The sequence below is a fragment of the Pyrus communis genome, chromosome 10 (genome assembly GCF_041283825.1).
Source record: "Pyrus communis isolate YQ-2024b chromosome 10, ASM4128382v1, whole genome shotgun sequence".
NCBI lineage: Eukaryota > Viridiplantae > Streptophyta > Magnoliopsida > Rosales > Rosaceae > Pyrus > Pyrus communis.
The window spans coordinates 3,843,580-3,870,530 of NC_142574.1; the positions used below are offsets into that span (position 1 = coordinate 3,843,580).

Genomic DNA, 26,951 nt, shown 5'->3' on the forward strand with positions numbered 1-26,951 from the left:
TAGGTATTTGGAATAGCAAGGTTGTATAAAGACGTCATTATCCATAGAATTTTTGTAAGGCAAAAGATGCTTATTGGGGTCAAGAGATTTTAATGGTTCTCTTTACAGACTATTTGTGGTGGATATACTGTATTGTTATAGTGGTGGATACAGTGGTGGATCCAGGATTTTAAACTCGGAGGGTCCCAATTATTAAGGTAAAAAAATTTATAGATAAAAATAACATTGAAAATTTAAATATAATACATTTCATTCAAAAATCATATGCAAAACAATATTACAAATTATAAAATCATAATTCAAGCGTCCATTACGAGGTATCATAAGTTACTAGGGAGTACCTAAGTTATTGATTATCTAATATGAACCACTAAATTTAAAACACTAGTCAAATAAAACTCTCCCCACACTCCCCCTATCTTTCTAACCAAACACACCATTTTTCTCTTTTACTAGTTTCCAAACATCCACCTTCTCTCTCACTAAGAACAAAGATGTCATACCTCCACCAACCGCATCCCTCCCTATTCTCCCGAAGCCATGGCAGCTCCACCCCCAAATTTCACCAACCCATGACAGATCATATCCATCTTACTAACCTTATGAAGGAAATTTCACTCATAAGAAAAATTACTAAGATGGTTGAAATAATTTGGGAAAATTTAGGCTTATGTACTGCCTCCACTAGACGATAGAGAAAGGTTGGAGGAGAAGTGAGTGGCACCGATGGATGAGACCATGGTAGAAGCAAGGATAAGAGAGGCAGGAAGGGTCCCTATTTTCTTTCTTCTCCGTGCGCAGTCATCTTCTCCGAGAAGAAGACAGTCACTGCAACTTGCATCCTACAACCTGCACAGACCTCATACTCGAGTACGAGAGGTCCCCAAAAAATTTATAGCAGCGATTTAGGATCGCCGACGGGTCCTGGGACCTCCTAGGTCCCTAGCTATGTGGATCCACCTTGGGTGGATATACTGTATTGTTATAGTTTAAGAATAACTAAAATGTGTTAGATCATTTGGTTCTTGATAGTTTAATTTAAGTTTTCATTTCTTTCCCCAATTATGCAGTGCTTTCAAAGAAAAAAAAAAGAAAAAAAAAAGGATCATTATGGTACTATTTGTGTTTTGAGTATCTAATTTGTGACTGTATTTTCCATTGCAGGTCATTATGGAAGCAATTTATATAAGCTACAAAGTGCTTTTGTTGAAATTGAAAAAAAAAAAAAAAGGTTAGTTAGCTTACAAAGTAGTGTTAAGTTTAGAATTTATAAATTTTTATTAACCGTATTGATAATTATTCCTTTAAATAAAAAAATGGATTATTACAATGTTGTTGTTTTGTATGTCTTATTTATAACTACGTTATCTATGGTAGATTATTGTCGCAACAATTTATTTGAGCTAGAAAATGCTTTTGCTCAAATTGGAAAAAGAAAAAAGGGTAAGTGACTGAAAAGTAGTGTAAACTTTAGAATTTAACAAATTTTTGTTAATCCTGTTTGTACACACACACACGTACACACACACACACACATATATATATATATATGTATATATGTTCTGGTATTTGTATCATCCTTTAAAATTTCATGTATATCAAATATCATCATACGTTAAAGTTGTATTTTTATTTATGTCTTTTGTACTGTGATCAAGTCGTTTCCTTCTTTTTTGGAATGAGATGTGATATGTCTTTCTCTAAAATGTGTATTCATTGGTCGTAAATGAGGTTTTGGTGTGAAAACAATTGAAAAAGTAAGGAGCCGGTCGAAAATGAGGCTAAAGATATACAATCAATAATAGTGATTAATAGATTTATATGAGTGCTTATTAAGCTTGGTTAGCCGAGCACTTTCTTTTGTTGGGATTTACTTTGGTAGTTTCATGTTAATTGTATTCTTTTTAATGGTTGGCTAAGAAAGATAACCAAGCGGATCTACTTTCTTTTAGCTATTTTTTATTGTATTGTTGCTGCTCTATAGATCTAATTCACTTAATATTTTTTAATTAATTATGTGTGTGCTGAGTTAAAAGTGTTTATACAAATTTGTTGTTGCCTTGAATACAAATTATATGTGACAATTGCTGATGTTTTATATATATATATATATATATATATATATATATATATATATATATATATATATATATATTGCAGCTTTTGAAAAATCTTTGTTAGTCCGAAATTCAGGCTGTTTATTCTTGGTTTCCAAGGCGCTCTATTCTCAAGGTAAACAATGAAACTCTTGCTACTATTTGTCAAGAGTTTAGATATGCGCTTTTCGTTTTTTATGGTTCAAATCAATATGGGTCTCCTATTTGCATTTTGTAACATTAAAATGAAATTTTTGGTTTGGTTCTGTCATTCGTTTTAGAGTGATGATTGTTGCTTTTGTGCATGTCGTCAGTTTTTATTGATTTCGTTTTTATTGCTTTTTTTTTTTTAATCTGTTTTGCAGTTGTTTCTTTTCGAATAGGTGTGCTCTTTTGTTTGCATGATGTCTAAAAAATGTGCAAATGATGAAACAAATAACGCCGTGAAACGAAACAAAACTGTTGCAGACAATGAAAGATTGAATTTTCAACTCCAAAGTCGACACCTGTTTTTTTAGATTCCTTTCTTGATCCAAAGGAGGTCAAAAATGTTTATCATTTCGAGAAAATATTAGAACTTACAACTCTATGTTTTCATTTACTTCAATGGGAGCAAAAGTTGGTAATTCAATTAATGACGGATCAAGTCTTTACATTTTTAAAATTAGTGATCAAGTTTGTCATTTGATGGGATCTCTTTTGTTTGTTGATAATAAGTCACCCAAATTTGCTCAATTATAAATTTATGATACATATAATGAAACACAAAATCATCTAAGGGCTATTAATTGTGATAGAACAAATGAAAAACTTGAATCAAGAATTGTTAAAAACTTGATTAAAAACTTGATTAAGATGTTTGATGAGTCAAATGAGCCGGTAAAACTTTTTTGAACAACGAGAGACAAATTTGAAAATGATGGTTTAGTCAATTTAAAAATGACGTTGTTGGGGCATACAACCAAATGATAGCAAGCAATATGATCAACCATCAAGCGATGAAACATGTGAATTAATAGTTGGTGATATAGGTTTGTCAGACTCTAATAGAGATATTATTATAGACTGCAAGAGTGAAGGGTTAAAACATGTTACAAAATTGAATCCAAAATTTATGACTCTTCAGTACCCTATTATTTTTCCATATGGTGAAGATGGTTACAGGCCGGATTTAAATGGAATGAAACTTACAACGGTCCAAAAACAAAAAGACAAAGAATACCTATGAGACCTTATATAGCTTATCAGATTCAAGAAAGAGATCTATACTTAATTGCGTTGTTGAAAGGAGGTAGACTTTTTCAACAGTATTTAGTAAATTCTTATGCGACGCTTGAAGAAGATAGGTTGGATTACATAAGACAGAATCAAAAAAATTTAAGAAGTGAGATTTACTGATGAATTTACGACGATATGTCAAAAGGTGACAACAATGCAAACAGTTTGGGACAAAAAATTGTTTTGCCAACATCGTACACAAGAAGTCTTATGTCACATCCTGGCCCGAGGTCTACCACCTCTTGGGTCCGCTCCACCACCGTAGCATGATATTGTCCGCTTTGGGCCCTGACCACACCCTTACGATTTTGTTTCTGAGAACTCACGCGAGAACTTCCTAGTGGGTCACCCATCATGGGATTGCTCTCGTGTACTACTCGCTTAACTTCGGAGTTCTTATGGAACCCGAAGCCAGTGAGCTCCCAAAAGGCCTCATGCTAGGTAAGGATGGGAATATACAAATAAAGATCACTCCCCTGGGCGATGTAGGATCTTACAATCCACCTACCTTAAGGGTTCAACATCCTCATCGGCACACCACAGCCAGGGTTAGGCTCTAATACTAAATTGTCACATCTCGGCCTGGGGTTCACCACATCCCGGGCCCGCTCCACCATCGTAGCATGATATTGTCCACTTTGGGCCCCGACCAAGCCCTCATGGTTTTGTTTCTGAGAGCTCACACGAGAACTTCCCAGTAAGTCACCCATTATGGGATTGCTCTTGCGCGCTACTCGCTTAACTTTGGAGTTCCAATGGAACCGGAAGCTAGTGAACTCCCAAAAGGTCTCGTGCTAGGTAGGAATGGGAATATACAAATAAGGATCACTCCCTTAGGCGATGTGGGATCTTACATCTTAGATATATGATTACTAATTATCAAGATGCTATGGTTATTTTTAGAGAACATGGACATCCTGATTTGTTTATAACATTTACCTGTAATGTGAAGTTGACAGAAATTATAAGAGAATTTGAAAAAAAGCTAGGGTACAAACCTAAAGACAAACCAAATATAATTTTTAGAATATTTAAAATGAAACTTGATTTTGGTCAAGTTGAAGCAAGTGAGTTCTAAAAAATTATTACTTTGCTTATCTCAGTTTGCTTTCCTTTTTTCTTTTTTCTTTTTTCTTTTTTGGGTTTTTTATTGTCTCAATTGCTTTTCCAAACAGATATTTGTACAACTGAATTTCAAAAAAGAAGTTTGCCTCGTTCTCATATGTTAATATGGTTGAAATCAATGTGTCATCAGATATAAATTCAATTATTTGTGCAGAATTGCCAAACAAATTTGTTAACCCTCGACTTTATGAGATTGTTAATAAATTTATGATTCATGGTCCGTGTGGGCATGTTAATCATAATTTTCCGTGCATGGGGAAAATAAGTGTTCCAAAAACTTTCCTAAGTTTTATAAAAATGAAACAATTTTTGAACAAAATGTTTTTCTAATTTATAGGCGTCGGGATGATGATACAAATTTTGTTATAAAAAATGAACTCAAATTTGATAACAGTTTTGTTGTTCTTTAACAAGGTTTCGAATTGGCTGCTTCACTGCTTTTATTTGATGTGACAGACAAATCTAGTTGTTGACTCTCTTTACTATTTCAATTAATGTTCTCTGGCACTCTTCTCCATGTACTTTACTTTAGGGTCTCACAGTACCTTGGAAATGACTTTTCCATCAAATCACATCATGCTCCCATATTTTTATTACTTTTCCTCACATTACAAACCAAATTGTTGTGCTAACTAGCACTGAAACATTTTGTGCTAACAATCTTGAACTACTTTTGAGATATAATGCTCATGTAAATATTGAATCCTGTTGTCAATCCATGCTCATAAAATATTTGTTCAAATATGTAAACAAATATTTAGATAGAGCACGGTTAGCTCTCCAACAAGATCCAAATGATGAAATATTAACATATCTAAACTATAGATACATATCGCCTCACGAAGCTGCTTGGAGATTGTTTCAATATTCTATACACTATAGGGAACCTTATATAGAGCAATTACCAGTGCATTTACCGTTAGAACAGAACATTGTCTTCAGTGGTAATCAATCACTCCAATCAATTTTCAAACAAAACTCTTCTGATATACAATGTTAACAAATTGGTTTGAAACTAACAAAATTTATAGCGAAGTGTGCTCACTCACTTATGCACAAATTCCTTCAAAATTCTTATATGACATACGTAAAGAAATGTGGAAACCTAGAAAACAAAAAGGTTCAATAGGTAGAATAACGTATATGCATCATGCATCTGGTGAATTGTATTATTTACGAATGCTTTTGAACTTGAAAAAATATGCATTAAACTTTGATGATCTCAAAACAGTTAATGGTATTTTACATCCTTCATATCATGTTGCATGTCAATCATTGGGATTGTTAGGAGATGATAAAGAATGGATTAAGGCTTTGTCAAGTGCTGTAAATGTAGCGTCATCTCTTCGTTTGAGGCAATTATATGTTACGATAATTTTATATTGTGATGTGGTAAATCTTGAAATTCTTTTTTATGCTCATTGGCAAAACATGTATGACATTTTGTACAACTTGCGAAAAACTTTTGCAATTCCTGATATGATCATACCGTAAAATGAATTAAAAAAAAAAAAATGTTTTGTTTGAATTCGAATTGCTTTTTAACAATGCATCAAGTTCTTTAGCCAATTATCATTTACCAATGCCTGTTGCAAGGAAAATATTATAAATTAACAATAAGCTTCTAAGAGAAGAATTAAACTATGATTCCGAAGAATTGTAAAAAAAAAACACAGAAATTTAAAATTGCAACTTAATCAAAGTCAAAAACTTATCTACGATTGTGTTATAGATGATGTGGGGAAAAAAAAAAAAAGGGTGGTTTGTTTTTTGTTTATGGTCATGGAGACACTGGAAAAACTTTCTTCTGAGATGTTATCATAAGTAAGCTTAGATCTGAAAGAAAATTTGTTTTAGCTGTGGCATCATCAGGAATTGCTTCGTTGTTATTACCAGCTAGTAGAACAACACATTCCAGATTTAAAATTCCCTTGGTTGTTATTGATTCTTTAATTTGTGCAATAAAAAAGAAAACTCATCTTGTTACATTAATTGAAAAAAAAAAAATGAAAATTTAGAAACATTGTATCCTATTGAATTTTTGAATAAGCTCGATTTCAATGGTTTACCTACACATAACCTAATTTTGAAAATAGGAATGTCAATTATGATGTTACGAAATTTAAATCAGTCCTTGGGTTTGTGCATGGAACTAGATTAGTGGTTACTCAATTATTCAACCAAATTATTGAAGCTAAAATACTTGCTAGAAATAATATTAGTTACAAAGTATTCATTCCAAGAATCACTCTAACAGCAACAGAAAATAAGTGGCCTTTTATTTTTTAAAGACATCAATTCCCTGTTAGACCATGTTATACAATGACCATCAACAAAAGTCAATGACAATCTTTGAAACAAGTTGGTTTATATCTTCTTGAACCTGTTTTCACCCATCGTCAATTATATGTAGCATTATCTAGAGTTACATCAAAAGAATATCTGAAGATTTTGATTCTAGATGGAGACAATAATGTAAACAACTATACTGCAAGCAAAGTGCTTAAAGATGTATTGCAAAATTTATGAGTAAACTATTTATTTCTTGCAACTATACTAAAGATTTTTCACTTATCATTGAAATCTTCCTTTGCTTTCTTTCTTTTGCAGATGTCGTATGGACACTTAAGAAGACATATCACCTTCGCACTTTCCAAAACAATTGAGGTTGAGATCAAACATGTGAAATATTGAATTAAAAATCACCTTGCCAGGTTATTTGCCATGCTCATCACTTGTTCCGTTCAAACGGTATATCAAAATACTCAAAAAATTCTGCCCTTTTTTTCATGACTGTTTTATGCTTATTTGCATTAATGTTTCTCTTCAGAGGAATTGGCTATTGCGAATGTATGTGCACACTATCTTCATTTTATATGGTCAAAATGCATGCCCAATTACCTATCACCCTGCCAATCAGTTAACCTGGACATTCAAGAGCATTGGTGAACACACTATCACAACAAATACACCCATTCCACAAAGCTTAATAAAACCATAGAACACTTTAGTAATAGAGCAATTGTTGCATTTTATTGAAACATCTCATTAGCAGTTAGATAAATTTCACAATTCCACTATTCTTATCATGTTCTTCAATTCAATTGAACCATGTGAAAACAGTATATATTTAGTTTCAACTACTGCATTCATGGTTTTGGATGTTCATCTTAAACCCATCACTAATTAGCCATGTAATTTGACATGTATCCAAAATAGGTAAAACGAAGAAAATGTTTGTGTATAAGTTGGTTATAGTCCATTCCTCTGAAGAGCAAAGATGGAAATGATGATTGTTTATCTACATCGAATAAGTTTTGTCTGGTCCATCTTTCAACACTCTATGTCCCCATTTTTACAGCAACATTGATTTAAATTGTCTTGCACATGTTCAACTTACACTAAACTTATTAGCACCGCTCTGGATACTTTCGTAAATAAAAATAATCATCTGTCTTTCTTTTTGAGTTTGCTCTGATTAAAAAGACACAATGTCAAAACAAGGAGGCAAGATTATGAGTGTTTTCTGTCTTTCACTATGATATACTCTTCAACGACGATTCTTGCTGTGGTCTATTTTCGATACATATTCCAATTATAAAATTGCTTCATCATATTAATCTTCAAAATCAGGTACCTTTTTTCAACAATGTCTTCCTTCCTCTATCTATCCTGTTTTTTAATATTTTGCGAAAAAAATTGACATTTATCCATTTCAAATTTTCTATCAAAAAATTAAAATTAAGGAATTTTTAAAGAGATTAAACATGTTCTAATAAACAAAGTTTTTATAATTGCATTTTAGATATGTAATGAGGTGTTAACATCTTCCCCTAATGATATCTAAATCCTCAACCACAATGGAACGATTTAATGGTATGTTTTCTTAACTCTCTTTTCTTGGTGTCTTACATTTAAATTCAATGTTAACTATCCTTCTCTTCAGGGGAATTAGCTGCTACCAATATATGTACAAACTATCTTCTTTTTACCTGCTCTGAATATATGCCTCATTCCTTACTTGCCCACTGATGAGTTAAGTTGGGCATGTGTAAGAATATCTTCGATGGGAACATCTAAATTTATACTTTTGCATGTCCAACTCAAACCCCTCATTGAACAACCAGCCAATTAGCCATGTGTCTACAACATATCAAAATAAGAAAGCATCTATATATAAATTGGTAGCAACCGATTCCTCTGAAGAGAAAAGATGAAAATGATGATTATTTCTCCAAATAATGGAGGCTGAAATAACTCAGCAAACTATATATTTGTACTACACAAAGACATCAAACTAACTATATATGATCCATCTTTTTACACCATTACATTCAACCTGTTTAATTGAATTATATCCTTTACACCAAAATATGTAAACAATGATCCCAAATTTTGAAACCAAATATCCAATGACATTAATATGCTTCGAATTTGATTCAGTGATGCAATTTATTAATTTCTTTCGCAATTACTTTTATTTCAACATATTCAACTTTCTTTACAATCCTCCAATACTTTTCCTTGCATCACCAATCAGTCATAGGTCAATATATCCAATATGTCACTATATTGTCTCAATCACACTCTTCCACAATATATTAGTTAGACGTAACTATTTACACAGTTTTTAATTGTAGAACATCACACTCCAAAAAAATGTTAGCTCAAATATCATATTCACATATATTCTCATCTTTTTAACACCTTTTCGATGGTGGTCTTCCATTTGTTACAGTTGAAATCATCGAATTTGATTACTCTCCACAATCATCCTCATTTTGTCGTAAGTTGCTCACAATTACTCAGTCGTTTTAATCCATATCAAATACAATTCCTACTTTTTAAGATATTTTTCTAATCTTTGGGCACTGCTAGATTTGGTTTGTCAAATGGTGCATAAATTTTCATACATGCTCTGTTAATATGTGTTAGACCCACCCCACTTTTGAGGTTTTCGTATGCAATACTGAAACATTTTGTGCTCAAAGTATATAACATTTGTCTTTTATTTTAGATTTTTTGGTAAAGAATTTTACCAAACATTTTTTCTTCTTCTATATTACGTATCTCTTTGGATCCTAAGTGTAGAGTATACTTTTTTAACACTTTCTTGTCTGCAGCTAAGTTATATGATCACATGTTCTGCTTTATTTTCTTCAATAAAAACAAAATAATTCATTAATTTTAATCCATTTATTCTCATTTTGTCTAAAAATCGTTTTACCTCTTTGATTCTAACTTCTTGGTTCTTCAAATATTCGAATATATGCTCTATTCTACATTCTTTTATCATTTAAAAAAAAAAATCTAATTTAACATTCTGAAACAGCAAGAAACAACGTCGCATCAACGCAAAGGCACTACGGCTGGTAAATAAGAAAGTGGGAAATTACCCGGCCCATTTAAACTTTTTGGGTCGATTTGAACGGGTCAAGTTTATTTCATCTCTCTCGTCTGTATTCTCTGCGACGTTGGACTCGTAAGACTAATAAGGGCGACACTCTCAGCTTTGGATCTGAGACTGTGAAATTAAACGAGAAAGGAAAGAAGAAGGTAGAAGGTACAAGAAGAAAGAAGCACTGTGAGAAAGTGAGAAATGGAGCAGGTTCGGTCGGCAATGGAGGAGCAAATGGATCAAATGGCAGATCTCGTCCAGAAGTTATCCGCAGAGTTGCGTTCGGGTCTTGCGCCTGCTGTAAACAATTTCTTGGGTTTTTTCCACGCTATCGACTGGACGGTACCTCTATTTTATCTCTCTCTCTCTCTCTCTCTCTCTCTCTCTCTCTCTGTGTTTGGTTTCCCAGAAAGTAAACAAATTTGAAAAGAAAATCTAATTTAATTTAATGGGTTATTGGCAGGAACCTTGGTTGATGGGTTTAATGGGCATGCATCTTGTGCTTCTGATAGTAGCCATCACCTCCAGGAGGAATCCCAACTTCCAAATGTTTCTGTTCCTTTTGGCATGTAAGTTGGTTTTATTATTATTATTTCGTACATATGATTTTATGTTTCGATTAGATTGATTATGTTTGTAGCTTCTGGTGTGGTATTAATTTTGAGTTTGTATATAATGTGTTAATTTTGGTATAATATGTAGGTTTATGTGTTGTTTGCGAGATGGTGTAATGTGTGATTGCGCCTTCAGTCAATCCGTGGAGGATTGTTCTTCCCTTACAGCAATAGAAATATATATAGTAGTTTTTTTATGAAACAGATAATGGGTTATGGCTAAAATGCTTTCATTTGGGTTAGATTCAGAGCATGTCTTTAGTCCTCTTGTGAGTGAAGCCGCATTTTTACGCTTGTGACTAGAATAGATCATTGATGAAACATATAATGGGTGGTGCTAAAATACTTTCATTTGGTTAGATTCACGGCTTGTCCTTAGTTCACTGTGCATACTTTTTAGGATCATAATAAGTTGATTCCAAAAGCAAAAAATCATGATTGGGAATGGTAATTGGAGATGACCTCTGCAAGCTCTAAGCAGCTCGTCTTGGTTCAGGCTGCTTTTCTAGAAATAATTGATGGTGGTGGTAGAGAAACCATCATTTTATGGTCTTGGTTCAAAAGGTGGAAAATTTTCCTATAAAGAAACCTGCTGTTCTACTGAACAAGTAATTTGGGTGGTTTATACGGTTACACAAGTCCATAACTCATTGCATTTTCAGCACATAAATTAGTCGGTTTTGTATGGTTTTAATGAAACTTGTGATATGGTAGCAGAACTCTTCTTTTATTTGATTGCATTTTCAGCGAAATAATTTTCGATTTATGTCCTGCTAGATGTAGCCCATAACATTGGATAAAATCAAATGATTATGATTGACTCCACTGACACAAGTTTTCACTATCTATTAGTGAACTTGTGCTTCGATAGTTCGATGTGAGACTTTCAAATTTAGCATATGGTTTCAGGATCTTGTTTGATGAGGGAACCATAAAACTGATGAATAAACGCGATCAATCTTTAATTTTTTTTCTAGTTGTTAGGCAAGATTCCGTAGGAGCCTTGACCAAGCTTTATATCAAACTGGGGAAGAAGTGCCAAGGGTTTTGTTCACGAATTCCTTGGCCTCGACAGGACACAACTTTTCTCAGAAGGAGGTTACAGCAAAAATATTTCTGGCAATTATTTAATCACTTGTGTGCTCTTTTAATTGAAGCTTCCAATTTAAATAGATTGTTTGTATTGCATGTGCTATGTGATCTCTCCAGAATATGTATGAATCTCTTCCATTACGAGTTCTGGTTATTTAGGAAATCCATTGAAACATCTGATTTAATTCTTGGAACTGGCACTGCAAACAAAGCATTTTGCTAGCCTTGTTTCTCTTTAGGGCTTTGGAAGCATTATTTTATTCTTTATCAGAAGATTGATGTTTTAGTAAAATTATGCATGAATCTTACGACTAAGATTTCATGTTCCTCATACCTTTTGTAGAAGCTTGTCAATGGAGAATTGTAGTAATTTCCAGTTTTCGAGATTGGTTGGAAACTTTGCCAATTCAGTCACCAACCAGTACTTATCACAAGGGGTTATAAATTTTTTAATATTACGTGCATAGAATTATGACATCAGTGTTAAGTACTGATGTTCTTTTGTGCTGCTGTGAGTATGAAGGCGACGAAGAAATAATTTTCATGTCTTTTGGGATTTTAGATACTTATATATGTTCCTCAGCATGTCAACTAACATATGTAATATGTTTCTGTTGCCTATCTAGATACTTAAATGTGGAAATTGTTTTGCAGTGGCAGGAGTATATCTTGCAGAGAGGCTCAATGGTTTCCTGCGTGCGAACTGGAAGAGCTTTGCCGGTCAGGATTATTTTGATGAGGGTGGAGTTTTTCTCTCAACGCTTTGGTCTGGGCCTCTTCTCGTCATTGCAATCATAATTTTGGTTAGTATGTGCGATTGATGTTCATTTATTATTCTATCTTGTCTGATTCCGTATTTTCAATTCTTTGTGTTAACTTGAATCTAATTTCTTTCGCAGGTAAACACACTCTTTTCCTTGTGTCGCCTGATTGTTAAGTGGAAAAGAGCTGAGCTAAGACATCGTGCAAGACTTTCTCAAAGTAAGCAGGATTGAGCTCCTCTCGTGCTGGATTGCCGGCCAAATCAATATGGGGTTTGCCTTTCATGGCTTTTTATTTCAGAGCTCCTTGTGTCTAGATGATGCTGTAGTTACAAGTTAGATGGGAGTTGGGATAAATTTTCACCGTGCGAGTCATGAATTATTTTAAGGACCAACTAAGCAATGTGCTTTAGATTCCCATATCATAATCTTTTTTTCTGTAACATCAAATTTTGACCTATCTTTTTGTACGATAACTGATCTCAATCCGTGTATGATAAGTTTTGGCTGTTAATTTCTTGTGGATGGGATCCTGTACTAGGATAACAGCAATTTCTTTTGTTGTATCCGGTGGCAGAAATGACCACAGCTGTTTAATTCCAGCTCGGCTTGAGTCCCGTCTTCGACATTTTCCGAGTGAAATATTTATTGGGAATTGTTATTGGCACTCTAAAATTCTCATTCTACACTCCAAACTTTCTATATTTAGAAAGAAAATTACACTTGTGAGGAGTGTAAAATGAGATTTTTGAAGTGCCAATAGCACTTCCCTATTTATTTTTGTCAGTTTTAAGCAATAACGAAACATTTGGCTTTCTGTCAGAAGTCTGCAAACAGTCAAAAGCTTCAGGATTATAACTGGAAAGAAAGTTTTCTGGTGAAGAGGCTAAATTTGAAACTGCGAATTAGTACCTTCTTGTTAGAGCAACTCCAGCCCATGCTCAATGGACTGGCACCAAGTGAAGAAAATGGACTGGCACCACATTTTTCTGCTCCAGCCCGTGCAATTGACTGGCACCCAGCCCGTGCCAGTCAACAGCCCAGCCCAACATGGACAGACCCATTCCCCGGCCTGTGTCTTGGCGCGTGCAACACACGCGGGTTGCGGGGCGAGTAGCCGACAGGCCTTGCAGGCGGCGGGGCCCGCGTGCAGGCCAACTTGCATGAGTCCGGGAATGTGCTACGTGGCCACCTTAGAGCCGTTGGAAATCCAACGGCTAGTTTTTGTAGGCCGTTGGATTTCCAACGGTAAAAAAAATTTAAATTTAAATTTTAAATTGGACCGTCCGATCACAGATCAACGGTCCACGTTTATTTCACCAAAAATTAAAAAAAAAAAAAAAAAAAAAGGCCCAACGGTCAGAAATTTGACCGTTGGCCACGTGGCAGCGTGTTGGCTGTTGGATTTGATTATTTTTCAAATCCAACGGTCCAGATTAATTACAACATTAAAATTTATTAAAAATTAATTAAAAAATGTCAAAATTTTTTTAAAAAATACAGAAAAATTTTAAAAAATTAAATTTTTTTTTCTATAAATACCTAACCCTCATCTTCCACCTTACACCACATTTCAATAATTTCTACACTTTCTACACTTTCTACATTTGAATATTTTGTACACTTTGAGAGAAAAAAATGACTTCGTGGAAGCTCAGTGAAGATGTTACGTTGTGTGAATGTTGGGTTCGCACTACTCATGACCCGATTACGGGTAATGAGATGGATAAGCGAGAAATGTGGAGTAAAATTACGAAATCGTTCAACGATGTACATGGAAAAGATGTACATGGAAAAGATGCCAAATCTAGTCAAGGTCTTCAAGGTCGTTGGAAAAAACTCAACGCATCCTTTACTTGTTGGAAAAACGCCCTCTCTCATGCTTCTGGTAATTTGCGTAGTGGGACAAGTTTAGCGGATGAGGTAACAATATTTTTATTTATTTATATGCATTCCACCCGATTTGATTATTTTAATTTATTTAATTTCTTATGTAATTTTTATGTAATATGCATTCCAAATACTTATGTAATTTTTATGTACTTTTTATATAATTTTAATGCATTCCACAATTCTTATTTAATTTCTTATGTAATTTTTATGTAATATGCATTCCAAATACTTATGTAATTTTTATGTAATTTTTATATAATTTTTATGCATTCCACAATTCTTATGTAATTTTTATGTAATTTTTATAGACACTACAAGCACAAGCATTCTACAATGCAAAGAACCATAACAAATCATTCAACAAATGGGAATGTTGGCAAATTGTCAAAGATTGCCCTAAATACCAAATTGTGGCAACCGGTCCAGAAGTTGTCATGCACGGTATGGGTCTACACAGTTCGCCAGAAGCAGACACAGCCGAACAAGAAGCCAACACATTTGAAGACACGGAAGGGATACCTGAACAAGTGCCAGAGACCCAACCGACTCGTCAGTCCCTCAGGCCTCAAGGTAAAAAGGCATCAAAGAAAAAAGGTAGTTCTTCCAAAAATGACTACACTAAATATATGGAGGAACTTACTCGTCAAGGTGAAATGAACATGGCATGGGAAAAGGCTAGAGATGAGGAAAAAGCTGCTTCTGTGGCAGCAATTATTGCAGCTACTGAGGCTCGTGATGCGGCGTCTGAGAGACAAAGAGAAATAGTTAATCGAGAGAACGAGATGATTAGAGAAGCACTTCATCGAGAGAATGAGATGCTTAGAGAAGAAAGGATGGCTCAAACAGATCGTGACACTATGAACAAGTCTCTAGTAGGACTGTCTCCGAATTCAAAATATTTTTGGACATCAGAAAAAAGAGATGTCGTGCGAAGGAGGCGTGCAAGAGATGCCGAAACAAGTCAAGGGGGTTCCAGCTACAGAAATCCTAGCAACCAAGATCCTAGCACCACATATCCTAACTCCACAGACTTTGTATAATTTCGCATTTATTTGTACTACTTTACTTAATTTCTTATGTAATTTCTTATTTATTTTTAGAACTTTATTTAATTTCTTATGTAATTTCTTATTTATTTTTAGAACTTTATTTAATTTCTTATGTAATTTCTTATTTATTTTTAGAACTTTATTTAATTTCTTATTTATTTTTAGAACTTTATTTAATTTCTTATTTATTTTTAGAACTTTAAAACACCATTTAAACTTAAAACACCAAATAAAATTACATAAAACACCATTTAAACTTAAAACACCATTTAAACTTAAAATTACATAACCTCACCATTTAAACTTAAAACACCAAATAAAATTACATAACCTCACCATTTAAACTTAAAAAAAAAAAAGCAAACACACTAAATAAGATCACTTAAAAAACAATACACTTTATTCTTCAACCACAAGCCTTATTTTAATTATCTTCGCCTTCGTGCAATCTCCACTGATGGTCAATCAAGTCATTCTGGCGGGCTATGTGCCAGTATGGCTCTTGCAATGAAGTGTATCGTTGAACGATCAATTCATTGTAACGTCCATCCCGTTCCAACGGCTCGTGTTGCACGGGATCTTCGGTCCGATCATGAGCATAGTAGATTTGTGTTCTTGAGTTGTTCATCGGATCCGGCTCATATTCATCGACGGCATCATAATCATACTCGTCTTCAACAATCATGTTGTGAAGAATAATACACGTCATCATGATGGATCGAAGAGCCTCGACATCAAACATTCTAGCTGCACTCCTGACAATGGCCCAACGAGCTTGCAGGATGCCAAAACAACGCTCGACATCCTTCCTACACCCTTCTTGACACTTTGCGAAGTGTTTATCTTTTTCACTCTGCGGGTGTGGCACTGTTTTGACAAATGTTGACCACCTTGGGTAAATACCATCTGCAAGGTAGTATGGTCCCTCGTATTTAGTACCATTAACCCAATATGTGCATCTCGGCCCACGCCCTTGTAGCAGTTCGTCAAACACTGGAGATTGGGCAAGGACATTTAGGTCATTCTGAGCTCCTGGAACACCAAAAAAAACATGCCAAATCCATGTATCAAAAGAAGCCACCGCTTCCAAAATGATGTTTTTGGCTCCTTTTCTGTCGCCATAAGCTCCTTGCCACGCACTTGGACAGTTTTTCCATGTCCAGTGCATGCAGTCGATGCTTCCAATCATGCCAGGGAAGCCTCGCATCTCACCCTTCCTCAGAAGCCTTCGCATGTCCCTTGGCGTGGGTTGCCGAAGGTACTCATTGGTGTAGAGGGCTTCAATTGCAGAGCAAAACCGCATCAGGGACTCCAGAACTGTTGTTTTTCCCATCCTTGCGATCTCATCCACTTGATCTGCAGATGCTCCATATGCAAGCATTCGCAAGGCAGCCGTAATTTTTTGCTCAGGAAGAAGACCTAGCACATGAAAAGCATCCTCTTTTTGCACAAAATATGGATCATGGTTGCAAACATCACTCATGATTTTAGCGAACAAACTTCGTTGCATTCTAAAACGACGTCTAAAAACATGATCAGGGTAAACGCTGTTGGGAATAAAATAATCTTCCAAGAGATCTTTACCTCGTCTTTCCCTTCTTCTATCGATGTTTGCCGCACGTTCGGGTTTGGCTATCTGACCCATAGCTTGCATGATACGGCGGGAATGTGAGGCCCTCCGCCTTCTATGGTGATCATCCTCATCCTCCTCCATTGCGAAGACCTCATCTCCACCTCCATCTTGGTCAAGATTGACCAATTCTTCCTGTTGTGCCAACAACCTTTTCTGCTGCTCTTGCAACTGTTTATACGCTCTCCTTGAAGAAGACATTGTAAGAACTCAAGATTTGAAAACGATAAAGAAGAATTCTGAGCTAAAAAAAAGGATTGTGTTTAGTGTGAGGATGGATGTAGGGATGTAGGGTTTATATGGACAAAAAAAAAAAAGATGAGTTTCTGGACAATGCCACGTGGCACTACGTGATTGGTTGAAAATCTTAGCGGAAATCTATTCAAAAAATAGTACGTTCGGATAATGACACGTGGCGTGACGAGATTGGTTAAAAATCTTATCGAAATATTGCCTAAATTATTGTAAACAGGAAGTGACATGTGGGTTGTCGGGATTGGTTGAAAATCTTAGCGGAAATCTATTCAAAAAATAGTACGTTCGGATAATGACACGTGGCGTGACGAGATTGGTTAAAAATCCTATTCGAAATTAAAACTATTTTTTTTTTATTATTTTATAAAAAAATTATTTAATATTTTAAATGGACTGGGTGCCAGCGCATTTTGTAGGGGTGGAGATCGTTTGTGCCAGCGCATTTTTAGACTAGGTGCCAGCACATTTTTTTTTGGGGTGGAGATGCTTTGGCCTATTACTGTTCATTGAGTCTGTTACTGTTCAATTAAGTGGATAAATGGGCTGGGTGCTGGCACAAAGTGGATAGGGGTGGAGTTGCTCTTAAGGGCATTCACTCTGTGCACTCGAAGTCCCGAGTTCGAATTTCCCCCTCTCAATATTCGCTTGTATAAAGTACTCATGCCCCATCTATTTCAAATTTTGTGAGAAGTTTTTTTTGTGTTGTGGCAACAACGGAAGCAACATTGTCATCCACTAGACAACGAGCTCGCTCTCGTTTGCTGAACTTGCGCCTCTTGCACTTGTAACAACATACTCCAACATCAAAATCCAAAGCAGATTACTTATATCGCCGTCCTCCACTCTCTTTTTGTGATTATCTTTGGAGTTTACTGAAACAATCCCAAATGAAGATACAAGCTCAAACAGAATAGAACCAACAAGACACAGCCAAAACGCAACCAAACTAGTTACTTTATTAGGTTCAATTTTCGATTTTAAGGGTGAAGTGTATTAAACCAAACCGTGCTTACCCTTCTCCTTAGAGTATCTGCACCAGTTGGTAAAAGGCAAGGGCAAAGACAACAATGTTGCCCTCTAACCCAAAAAAATCCTCTCCAACAGTCCAATAAACCAAAGGTAAGTGGTGGGCCAACAACTTCCAGCCCAAATGCCCAGTCTTCTCAAGCTCGGTCTACTGTCTTCGCATAAGGTGACATCAATTTTAAATCAAGTTTTTAATAAAACAAACTTTTATTTATTGAATTACTGTGTATCCCTTTGTATATTTTTAAGCTTTTAATAAAACAAACTTATTTATTTATTTATTGAACATTTCTTTTCTTAAAAATCTTTACAATTTTGAATCAAGTTTCAAAATCCAAAAATTATTAGTGCAATAACCGTTATATAATTGAAAAAAATCACAACGGTCGCCAAAGTTAAGTGGTGGGTCAACAACTTCCAGCCCAAATGCCCAGTTTTCTCAAACTCGGTCTACTGTTTTCGCGTAAGGTGACATCAATTTTAAATTAAGTTTTTAATAAAACAAACTTTTATTTATTGAATTACTGTGTATCCCTTTGTATATTTTTTAAGCTTTTAATAAAACAAACTTATTTATTTATTTATTGAACATTTCTTTTCTTAAAAATCTTTACAATTTTGAATCAAGTTTCAAAATCCAAAAATTATTAGTGCAATAGCCGTTATATAATTGAAAAAAATCACAACGGTCGCCTTTTTGAAATAAAACCCCACCACATCCCCCTCTCTCTCTCTCTCTCTCTAAACCCAGTTGCCCTACGCAGAATCCAAATTCTTCAACAAAGAACACGGTCATGGCGAACGAGAAAGTGAATAGGAAGCTGAACGGAGAAGGAAAGGAAGAAGAAGAGGAGCCGAAAATCCCAGTCTTCACAGTCCTCAAGAACGGAGCCATTCTCAAGAACATCTTCATCGTCAACAAATCCCCGCCGCTGCTGCACTCCAAACCCATCTCCACCGTCCGGAAAACCTATGAAGAAATCTTGGTCGTCGGCCGACACCCGGATTGCAACATCGTCTTGACTCACCCCAGCATCAGCAGATTCCACCTCCAAATCCTCTCCGACCCTTTTTCTCAAAAGCTCTTTCTCACCGATTTTTCATCAGGTAAGAAATTGGGGTTTTTATTTGGCATTTCAATTAAGTTTTCTTTGCATAAAATAAGAAAACCCCAGAAATTTATAGGACTTGTTTGGTTAATTGGGTTTTTTGTTGCAGTACATGGGACTTGGGTTTCAGACAAGAAGATCGAGCCGGGAGTTCGAGTGGAGCTGAGCGAAGGGGACACGCTCAGGCTTGGTGGTTCCAGCAGGGTCTACAGCTTGCATTGGATTCCTATGAGGCAGGCCTATGCTTTCGAAACACCTTTTGTGCCATTCATAGGGCACAACGATTATGAAAATGCAGAACAAGTATTGGATCAGGTAAGTATATACGTGGTTTGTTTAATTTAGACATGAATTTGAAGAATGTCCAAAAGATTGCTTGTTGGATTGTTCCAGGAAACCAAGATTGTTTTTTGAATGGTTTTTTATTCTGTTGTTCGTTCAATATGTTTCGTATTTCTTTATTCGAATTGAATTGAAATGAATAGGGTCCAAAAGTTGCCAATGAACTTTGTACAAATTTTCGTTTGCGTTTTCTATTTGGGTTTGTGCAGAGTGAGAATTCTTTGCCAGTTGAGAACAAAGAAACTGAATCTCCAGATTCAAATTCCGTGGGTGTAGAATCGTTGTTCTCCGATGAAATTTTAGGAGTCATTGGGAAGATGGAGGTCCCATCAGCACCTCCACTGCCGGAAAATGCCGTTTACTCAATTTTTGATCCAGGCGAAGAAGGGAGCGAGAACTTATCAAAAGGTAGTGGTGAAGAGAATGAAGTCTCAAGTTTCTGGGCATTTGGAATGGAAAACCAGCGCCTACTTCACTGTGTCATAGAAGAGGTTTCTGAAAGAGAGAACCCAGAGAGTTCCTTTTCTACTGCAGAGGAAGGGGAAGCTTGTCCTGCTGTGCAAGTGTCAGAGGAAAGTGAGAAGCAAAGCCAATTGGGAAAAGACTATGGAAGGACAACTTTTTTGAGTTCACCTCTTCTAACTGGGGAAATCCTTGAGGAGACCAAAACTCAGCTAGATGAGAAAGAAAACCTGACCCCGGAATCAAAACCAAACTTGCCTGCCAACCTGAATGCTGAAAGTTCTTCTGGTGAAAAGGAAGAGGCTGATCATGCTGCGCAAGTACCTGAGAAGTACCAAAGCTCTTTGAGAAAAGATCAGGGACAGTTTGACATTTTATGTCTTTGTTCTGGACCTCGGGTGATGGAGAACTCAACCTTGCCGACTGTAAAAGTACTTGGGGAGGACAAAGATGAGCAAGTTCCAGAACAAAGCCTGACCCCAGAAACAAAATCAAGCTTGCTGATTAGCCAAAAGTTTGAACATTTTGATGAAAAGGAAAAGGAAGCTTATGCTGCTGCTTCTGTACCAGAGAAAATTGAGAACCAACGCCCATCGAGAAAAGATAATGGACAGACTGATATTTCATGTCTTTTTTCTGGACCCCCTGTGATGGAGAACTTGTCGTTGCCAATCGGGGAAGTCCTAGGGGAGATCAAAGATCAGAAAGTTGTAGAAGAAAGCCTGACCCTAGAACCAAAATCCAACTTGCCTCTTAACCTGAACTTTGAGCATTCTGATGAAAAAGAATGTCTATTGGATGTGAGTTATGGAGAATTGGAAAACAAAAGCATGGCATCAGAAGATTATGACAAAAGGGATTCAAGCATTTCTTCTGCATCTCTTGTGACAGAATCTGGAACCTCATCTATGTCAGAGTTAATAAATAACAAAGAGGGGCAGACCCCACAATCTCTCTTTACTGCAGCAGGACAGCCTGAATCAGAACTATGCGAAAGCCCTCCACTGAGATCTGAGAATAAATCAAGTACGATGATGGGAAGCATTTGGGAAAGAAGAGGTAAACCTGCTAGTGCTGTAAAGCTTCAAACAGATAAGAGCAGAGGAAAACCTGCAGAAGCTGCGTGTGATGATGGTATTGAACAGGAGGGGGAGATCTTTACTCCAGACAAGGAAAATTTAACCCCAAATACTCTTCGACTAAAGTCTTTGAAAAAGAAGGGTAAGATAGAATTTAAGCATTCGAAATCAAGCACATCATCCTCGTTGAAATTAACTCCAGTCACCAATGTCAGTCAACAAGAGCTGATTGAATCCCCAGGAAAAGAGAACCAGATAATGAAGGAACTCCAAGAAATAAAATTAGCAGGAAATACTTCTGGAAATCAAGCTAGGGCGGAGAAAAAGTTGACGGTAACAAAAGTAAGAACAGAAAGGATTCCTTTTCAATCAATAAAAAGTTCTGAGGGCAAGAGCTTATCAGAAGACTCGGTCCCTAACACAGCGACAAGAAGCAGCACATCTTTCTCTTACACTCAAAATAAGGAGGTCACCAATGCAGGCTCTGTAAGTTGGTCAACGCTTGGTTAAATTTTTCTTATTCCCACAGCTCTAACTTTCTTTCATTAATTTATTTCCATGGCTCTAACTAGCTTTATCGAGCATAGACATAAGACATGTAACTCAAAGTTAATTTTCAGAATAAATCTGTTGGAGAAGGAAAGAGGAGCTGGACTATGGTTGCAGACGCTACTACTCTTCTCGACAAGGAATCAAGGAAGTCATTGCAGTTTCTACAAGGTCTCAAGGGGACTCAGTTAATCATTCCAAGAATGGGTAATGAAATTTGAATTACGTGCATATTATTTGCTAGGTAAAGTTGGTCCTGATGATTGTGAATGAACTCGCTTATTGTAAACAGTCATACGGGAACTGGATTGCTTGAAGCAACGTGGCAGCCTTTTCAGAAAGAAAACAGAGGCTGAATTGGTGCTGGAATGGATCAAAGAGTGCATGGTTAAAACAAATTGGTGGATCCATGTCCAGAGCTCAATGGAAGACGGAAGACTGATTGCTCCAACCCCTCCTGCTTCGCCGCAGTCTCTATTTAGCGAGAAGAGCTGGGGCTTTCCTTCTAGGGCAACGGGCTCATTGACTTTTTCGAGGTGTGGGAGCATGATGGACCTTGTATCACCGTCCCCAGAAGACCATATCCTAGATTGTGCTCTTTTATATAGAAGGATGAAAAGGAACGATGGACAACTTGTCCTTCTCAGTAACGATGTTACCCTGAAGATCAAAGCCATGGAAGAGGTAATGATACTACAACTAGCACTCCAACCATTTTCTCCTTCCGCACTCGACGCACCCTTGACGCATAATGCAGGCATTTTAAGAATGATTATGGTTGTGTTTCAGGGTTTGCTCTGTGAGACAGCTGAAGAATTTCGCGAGGGTCTGGTGAACCCACTTTCTGAGAGGTTTTTGTGGCCTGACAGTTCTCCCTGTGGGCGTACATGGTCTTACTTAGGAAACGGAGCTTTGAGAGAAAAGTACAATAGCTGCGGCCCTCTGAAGAAGTCGTCAAAAGGAGAAGGTGCAAAGGGTTTGAAGCTCATTCTACACCACAATGCTCATTACGGGCAGATCCGTTAGATGAACCAAAAACAATTTTCATTTACGGTCTCAAATTGTAATGGCGTTGTTACGTTGAGCAAAATGATGATCGAGTTGTTGACCTGTTTGTGCTTTATCAAGCACTTCAAACTTCTTTATTTCAACTGATTTGATCAATAACTGGAGGAAATACATGCCTAACATATTTGGCGAACCGATCCTATGGATGCACTAACAAAGTTCCTTAGAGTACTCAATCTGTGTAGGGGTAGGGTGGGTGTCTAAAGATTAGGGTTAGGTATGACATCTTTTGCGACTTAGGAAAAGTTGGTGAAACTGTTTTTACTCTCTCTGGGACAGCGACAGAGATGCCAAATTACTCTGCAATGTGAGGATGCGGAGTGTTGTCCCACATCAGAAATTAAGGGTAAAGCTTTGATCATTTGTTTACAAAGATGCAAGTTATTTGATCAAGTGGTTGTTTGCGGGTGTGCGAAGTTGAAGACCCTTTTCGAGGGCTTGCTTATTTTGGTTCCGTTCTTGCTCGCCAACTTTTATAAGAGTCCGTTTTTGCTGACAGCCCCTAACCACGGTGTAGATTTACTACCCTATTAGAATCGTGACATGTGTTTGAAGGTTTAACTATGGTAAGAATCTACAGAAGCAAATAATTAAATGCAAAATATGTTATGGCAGTGAATTCATATTGAATATCGATTGAAGATGGATAACAAAATGCAGCCTAGTAAAACTACTATGGGAGTTACAAGAACTGTAAAGGAAAGTGGTAAATAGAAAGAAACAAAAACATCATCTCTGAAAGAATTCCAAATATGAAATGCAGAATAAAACCAATGAACACGAAAGCTAACAGAATATAAATGATGCAGAATTGGTAGACTAAAGATTTAAGGATCGCTAGAGCCTGCTACAACTTCTATTAAGCTACAAACTAGTAAACACCATCAATTATTCAAGCTTAAGAAATCACATAATATATGGGATCACCTAAAACTTACAAATGTCAAAGAAAATCATACGCTCGCGGCGAGCAATCATTAGTGTCGTTGAAGATTGTTGAAATTCGACTCCCCTCCAGTTTTGTCAGTGTAATTACAAGACACTGACATTAGAAAAGAGAATGGACTCTCTGAATCCTCAAACGGGGGTCGAGGCAACTCATTAAACCCATCAAAGTTACAGGTTTCAAAATTCAATGGAGAGAAGTAACTAGTAGGATCATCGATACTTTCTTTCACATCCATGAGATTTTGAGATCCACCACCTCCGCCAGGAGCAGTGGAGCCAAAACTGAAGTTAATGCTTCCAACTCTGTTTGACACTTCACTGCCTTCCCCGTGGTCTGCTGGCCCTAGGGTTCCTTTTGGTTCATCGGGGGGTATGGCAGGAGTGTGACCTTGGAAAAGGGCAATATGGCCAAAAAGCTTGTCTTTCCTTGAGAAGGTAGTGCCACAAGAACAAAGCCACTTGTCCTTACCACAATGCTTCTCATGAGTTTTCAGATCTGCAATAACGGAGAACTTCTTGCTGTTGCATCTGCTGCAAGTGTAACTTTTGTCACAGTGGGTTCTCTTGTAGTGATTCTTGACACATAAAATAGTCTTCAAGGGCTGAAACTTTTTGTGATCCTTATTCCGCTTGCAACCAGCATAAGGGCATGAATACCTTTTGATAAGTGTTGGTTCGGAGCTGGATTCCTTGTTGGGCTTTGCAAGTGCTGCTGGGGTTTTGTACTCGTCTCCATGACCTCTCATGTGCATCCTCAAATTTGCATCCCGCTTGAATCCCTTTCCGCAAATCGCACAGAAGTGAGTGTGAGGTGCAAGGATTTCTTCTTTCTCTAACTGTAAAATTTCATAGCTACCAGGCGGAAGGTTCTCACCTTCATCAGCATCCTCTTCATCTTTTGTTTCATGTTCTTCAATGTGCTCAGTCCCAAAATTACTTATTAGATCAGTCTGGTTGGCCTGGTCAGCTAATTTGCTTCCGCTATTAATTTGCAACTTGCCACCCAAATCATTCCCTGCTGCAGAAGGAATAAATGACCCACCAAGCTGCCCAAACTGTCCTGTAGAAGGTATCGTGGTGGAGAGTGTATGCTTCACAGATGGTAGAAGGCTACCTGCTGTAGAGATCAACTGAGCAATTATTGAAGTAAGATCGGCAGTTATGAGCTGCTGTTGCTGAGCCACAAGTTCATCTGGTCGTCCTAGCACTTGACCTCTCCGGCCAACAATCACATGCACTAAATCCTGAAGCTGATGGATCTTTTCTTCCAGGAAAGATAGATTGTTCAACGTCGATCTTGGATCCCAGCCTTGGATTTTATTAGGATGCTGCACGTCATGCATCCTACCATCTTCTCGATCTGGTATTTTTGTATCGTTATTGGAGTTGCAAGCATGTGACGCTTGCGAATCAGAAGGCTGGTGGAATTTCTGGAAGGACGGTTCCATCCCCATTTCATAATCTAAAACAGAGGGACTTTCCCACTTCTGTTGATGCTGCCGTGATTTGAAACTGGTAAAAGGTTGATGATCTGAGGAAATCGTATTTGTCACATCATTCCCAGTGGAAGGATTCTCCCAAGTGTCCCATTGCCTTTCTTTAGGATCCATTTCTCAACTTATATCCTCACCTGATGTATCAAAATCCAACACCAATCCAGCTTAATATACGAGACAAGAGAATCGTCATTGTAAATCAAAGAAATCGCAAACTGAAATGAATCATGCAATTAAGATATAGCTGCATCAGACACGCAGCCGAAAGTCTGAACAAATTCAATACCCATTTTCCCTCTGATGCTATTTTTAAGAAAACTATCATCTTCCTCAACAGATTTATTCATGAAATAATTGAAAAATAAAACAACTTTCACCATTAACGGTCATTGATCCCCACCTCCCATCCAGAATTCAACTTAGTTTGCCAAAAACAATTTATATTGATTGATTAGGATTTAGGAGCTGTATGTGCACATGCAACCCCAACTTTAACGACACACTTATTGCTAATTAAAAATTAAAGGCCAATTCAAGATCCCAAAATCTCCATTCAAGATAGCTTAAGCTGAATTATTTTCACTAAACCTAATTAAGAAACCCAAAATCCAATCAAATACTATTCATAATTCCCAAAAGCAGCTGAATCCATTTCAGTTAAACAAAGCAGATTAGAAAAGATTCAACCACATACAAAAAGTAAAATTACAAAAATTAAAAATTTACCAGAAACTGGAGAGAAAATTGAGGTAAACACAGATAAAACTCAATCTTTGGATATATTAAAAAATCTATATATATATGTTTGTGTGTGTGTGGGTGTGTAAGAACCCTAAAAAAGAGAGGTCAGAAAAATCACCAGATTGAAGAGTGAATGTGCTTATATGCTCTTTTGTCTCCTCTCCTCCTCCTGCATCTGTATATCGGCAATCTCTGCTACAGTTCACAATTTACAGTCTAACACGGTGGGGGCTGGATCTGTTTGTCAACCCCATCAATCAGACCGTCCATTTCTGGAACATAATTGATTAATGATTACGGTAGTGGGACCCGCTATCATTTTGTTAGACATTTAACTATTCACCGTTCAGGGCTGTGATCAGATCTTGCTTTGTTTTGTACGGTTGAGATTTCTCACAGAAGGAGGCGAAGTCTGATTGGAGATGTGGGGCCGCCCAGAACTCTGGACGATTATTTCGCAATAAATAAAACTAAGAAAGTTTTAATGAAAAACTTACAGTACCGTTCATTTTAACAAAAAATTATATTTTTACACTAAAAATTCATTCATTGTACTATTTATTTTACCATTTATTTTGTTCTTATCATTAAAACTCAAAGTTTTCAAACTCTTTTCATTAGGTTTCCTTAAAACTAAATCGCAATTTTAAGTGACAGAAAATTAATTATTCAAGTTAGACAAGGAAGACAAAGAGAAATTGCCCAAATGTAAAAAGTTATGGTTTAGTTAAGCACGACAAGTTGCACAGGTAAAGTGAAAAAAAAAAAGGTCTTAAGGTTTGACATTTGTAAACTGTAAATTTACTTGATCGTGATAACAAATAAGGTAATATTCTCAAATAGCCTTCTCTGGGGTCCGGAAAGAATGAATAAATGTGATTCACAATTAGTTACCCCTTTTTTATTAAAAAGAGAGAGTTGGTTTATTTAGTGTTTGATG

At 36.5% G+C, this 26,951-nt stretch overlaps 3 protein-coding genes across 4 annotated transcripts; 2 read left to right on the top strand and 1 right to left on the bottom strand.

Annotated features, from left to right (window-relative positions):
- The first annotated feature begins 9,867 nt into the window (after nucleotides 1–9,867).
- LOC137729974 (uncharacterized) lies at nucleotides 9,868–12,878 on the top strand. Its single transcript, XM_068469027.2, has 4 exons — nucleotides 9,868–10,239; nucleotides 10,361–10,466; nucleotides 12,258–12,406; nucleotides 12,503–12,878. The coding sequence occupies exons 1-4, from the start codon at nucleotides 10,099–10,101 to the stop codon at nucleotides 12,596–12,598; spliced, it is 492 nt and encodes a 163-aa protein (XP_068325128.2). The 5' UTR covers nucleotides 9,868–10,098; the 3' UTR covers nucleotides 12,599–12,878.
- Nucleotides 12,879–18,908: 6,030 nt separating this feature from the next.
- On the top strand, nucleotides 18,909–22,961 carry LOC137730058 (FHA domain-containing protein PS1). Its single transcript, XM_068469124.2, has 6 exons — nucleotides 18,909–19,324; nucleotides 19,436–19,641; nucleotides 19,878–21,695; nucleotides 21,830–21,965; nucleotides 22,051–22,442; nucleotides 22,548–22,961. The coding sequence occupies exons 1-6, from the start codon at nucleotides 19,012–19,014 to the stop codon at nucleotides 22,782–22,784; spliced, it is 3,102 nt and encodes a 1,033-aa protein (XP_068325225.2). The 5' UTR covers nucleotides 18,909–19,011; the 3' UTR covers nucleotides 22,785–22,961.
- Nucleotides 22,962–23,562: 601 nt separating this feature from the next.
- On the bottom strand, nucleotides 23,563–26,270 carry LOC137728762 (protein SENSITIVE TO PROTON RHIZOTOXICITY 1-like). Of its 2 annotated transcripts, none has more exons than XM_068467519.2 (2): nucleotides 26,130–26,270; nucleotides 23,563–25,404 (listed from the first exon to the last, which is right to left on the bottom strand). In XM_068467519.2, exon 2 carries the CDS (start codon nucleotides 25,382–25,384, stop codon nucleotides 23,804–23,806), a length of 1,581 nt encoding a protein of 526 aa, XP_068323620.2. In that variant the 5' UTR covers nucleotides 25,385–25,404; nucleotides 26,130–26,270; the 3' UTR covers nucleotides 23,563–23,803. The 2 variants fall into 2 exon arrangements, with proteins under 2 accessions (XP_068323620.2, XP_068323621.2); XM_068467520.2 differs by having other exon boundaries at nucleotides 25,997–26,162.
- Between the last annotated feature and the right edge of the window lie 681 nt (nucleotides 26,271–26,951).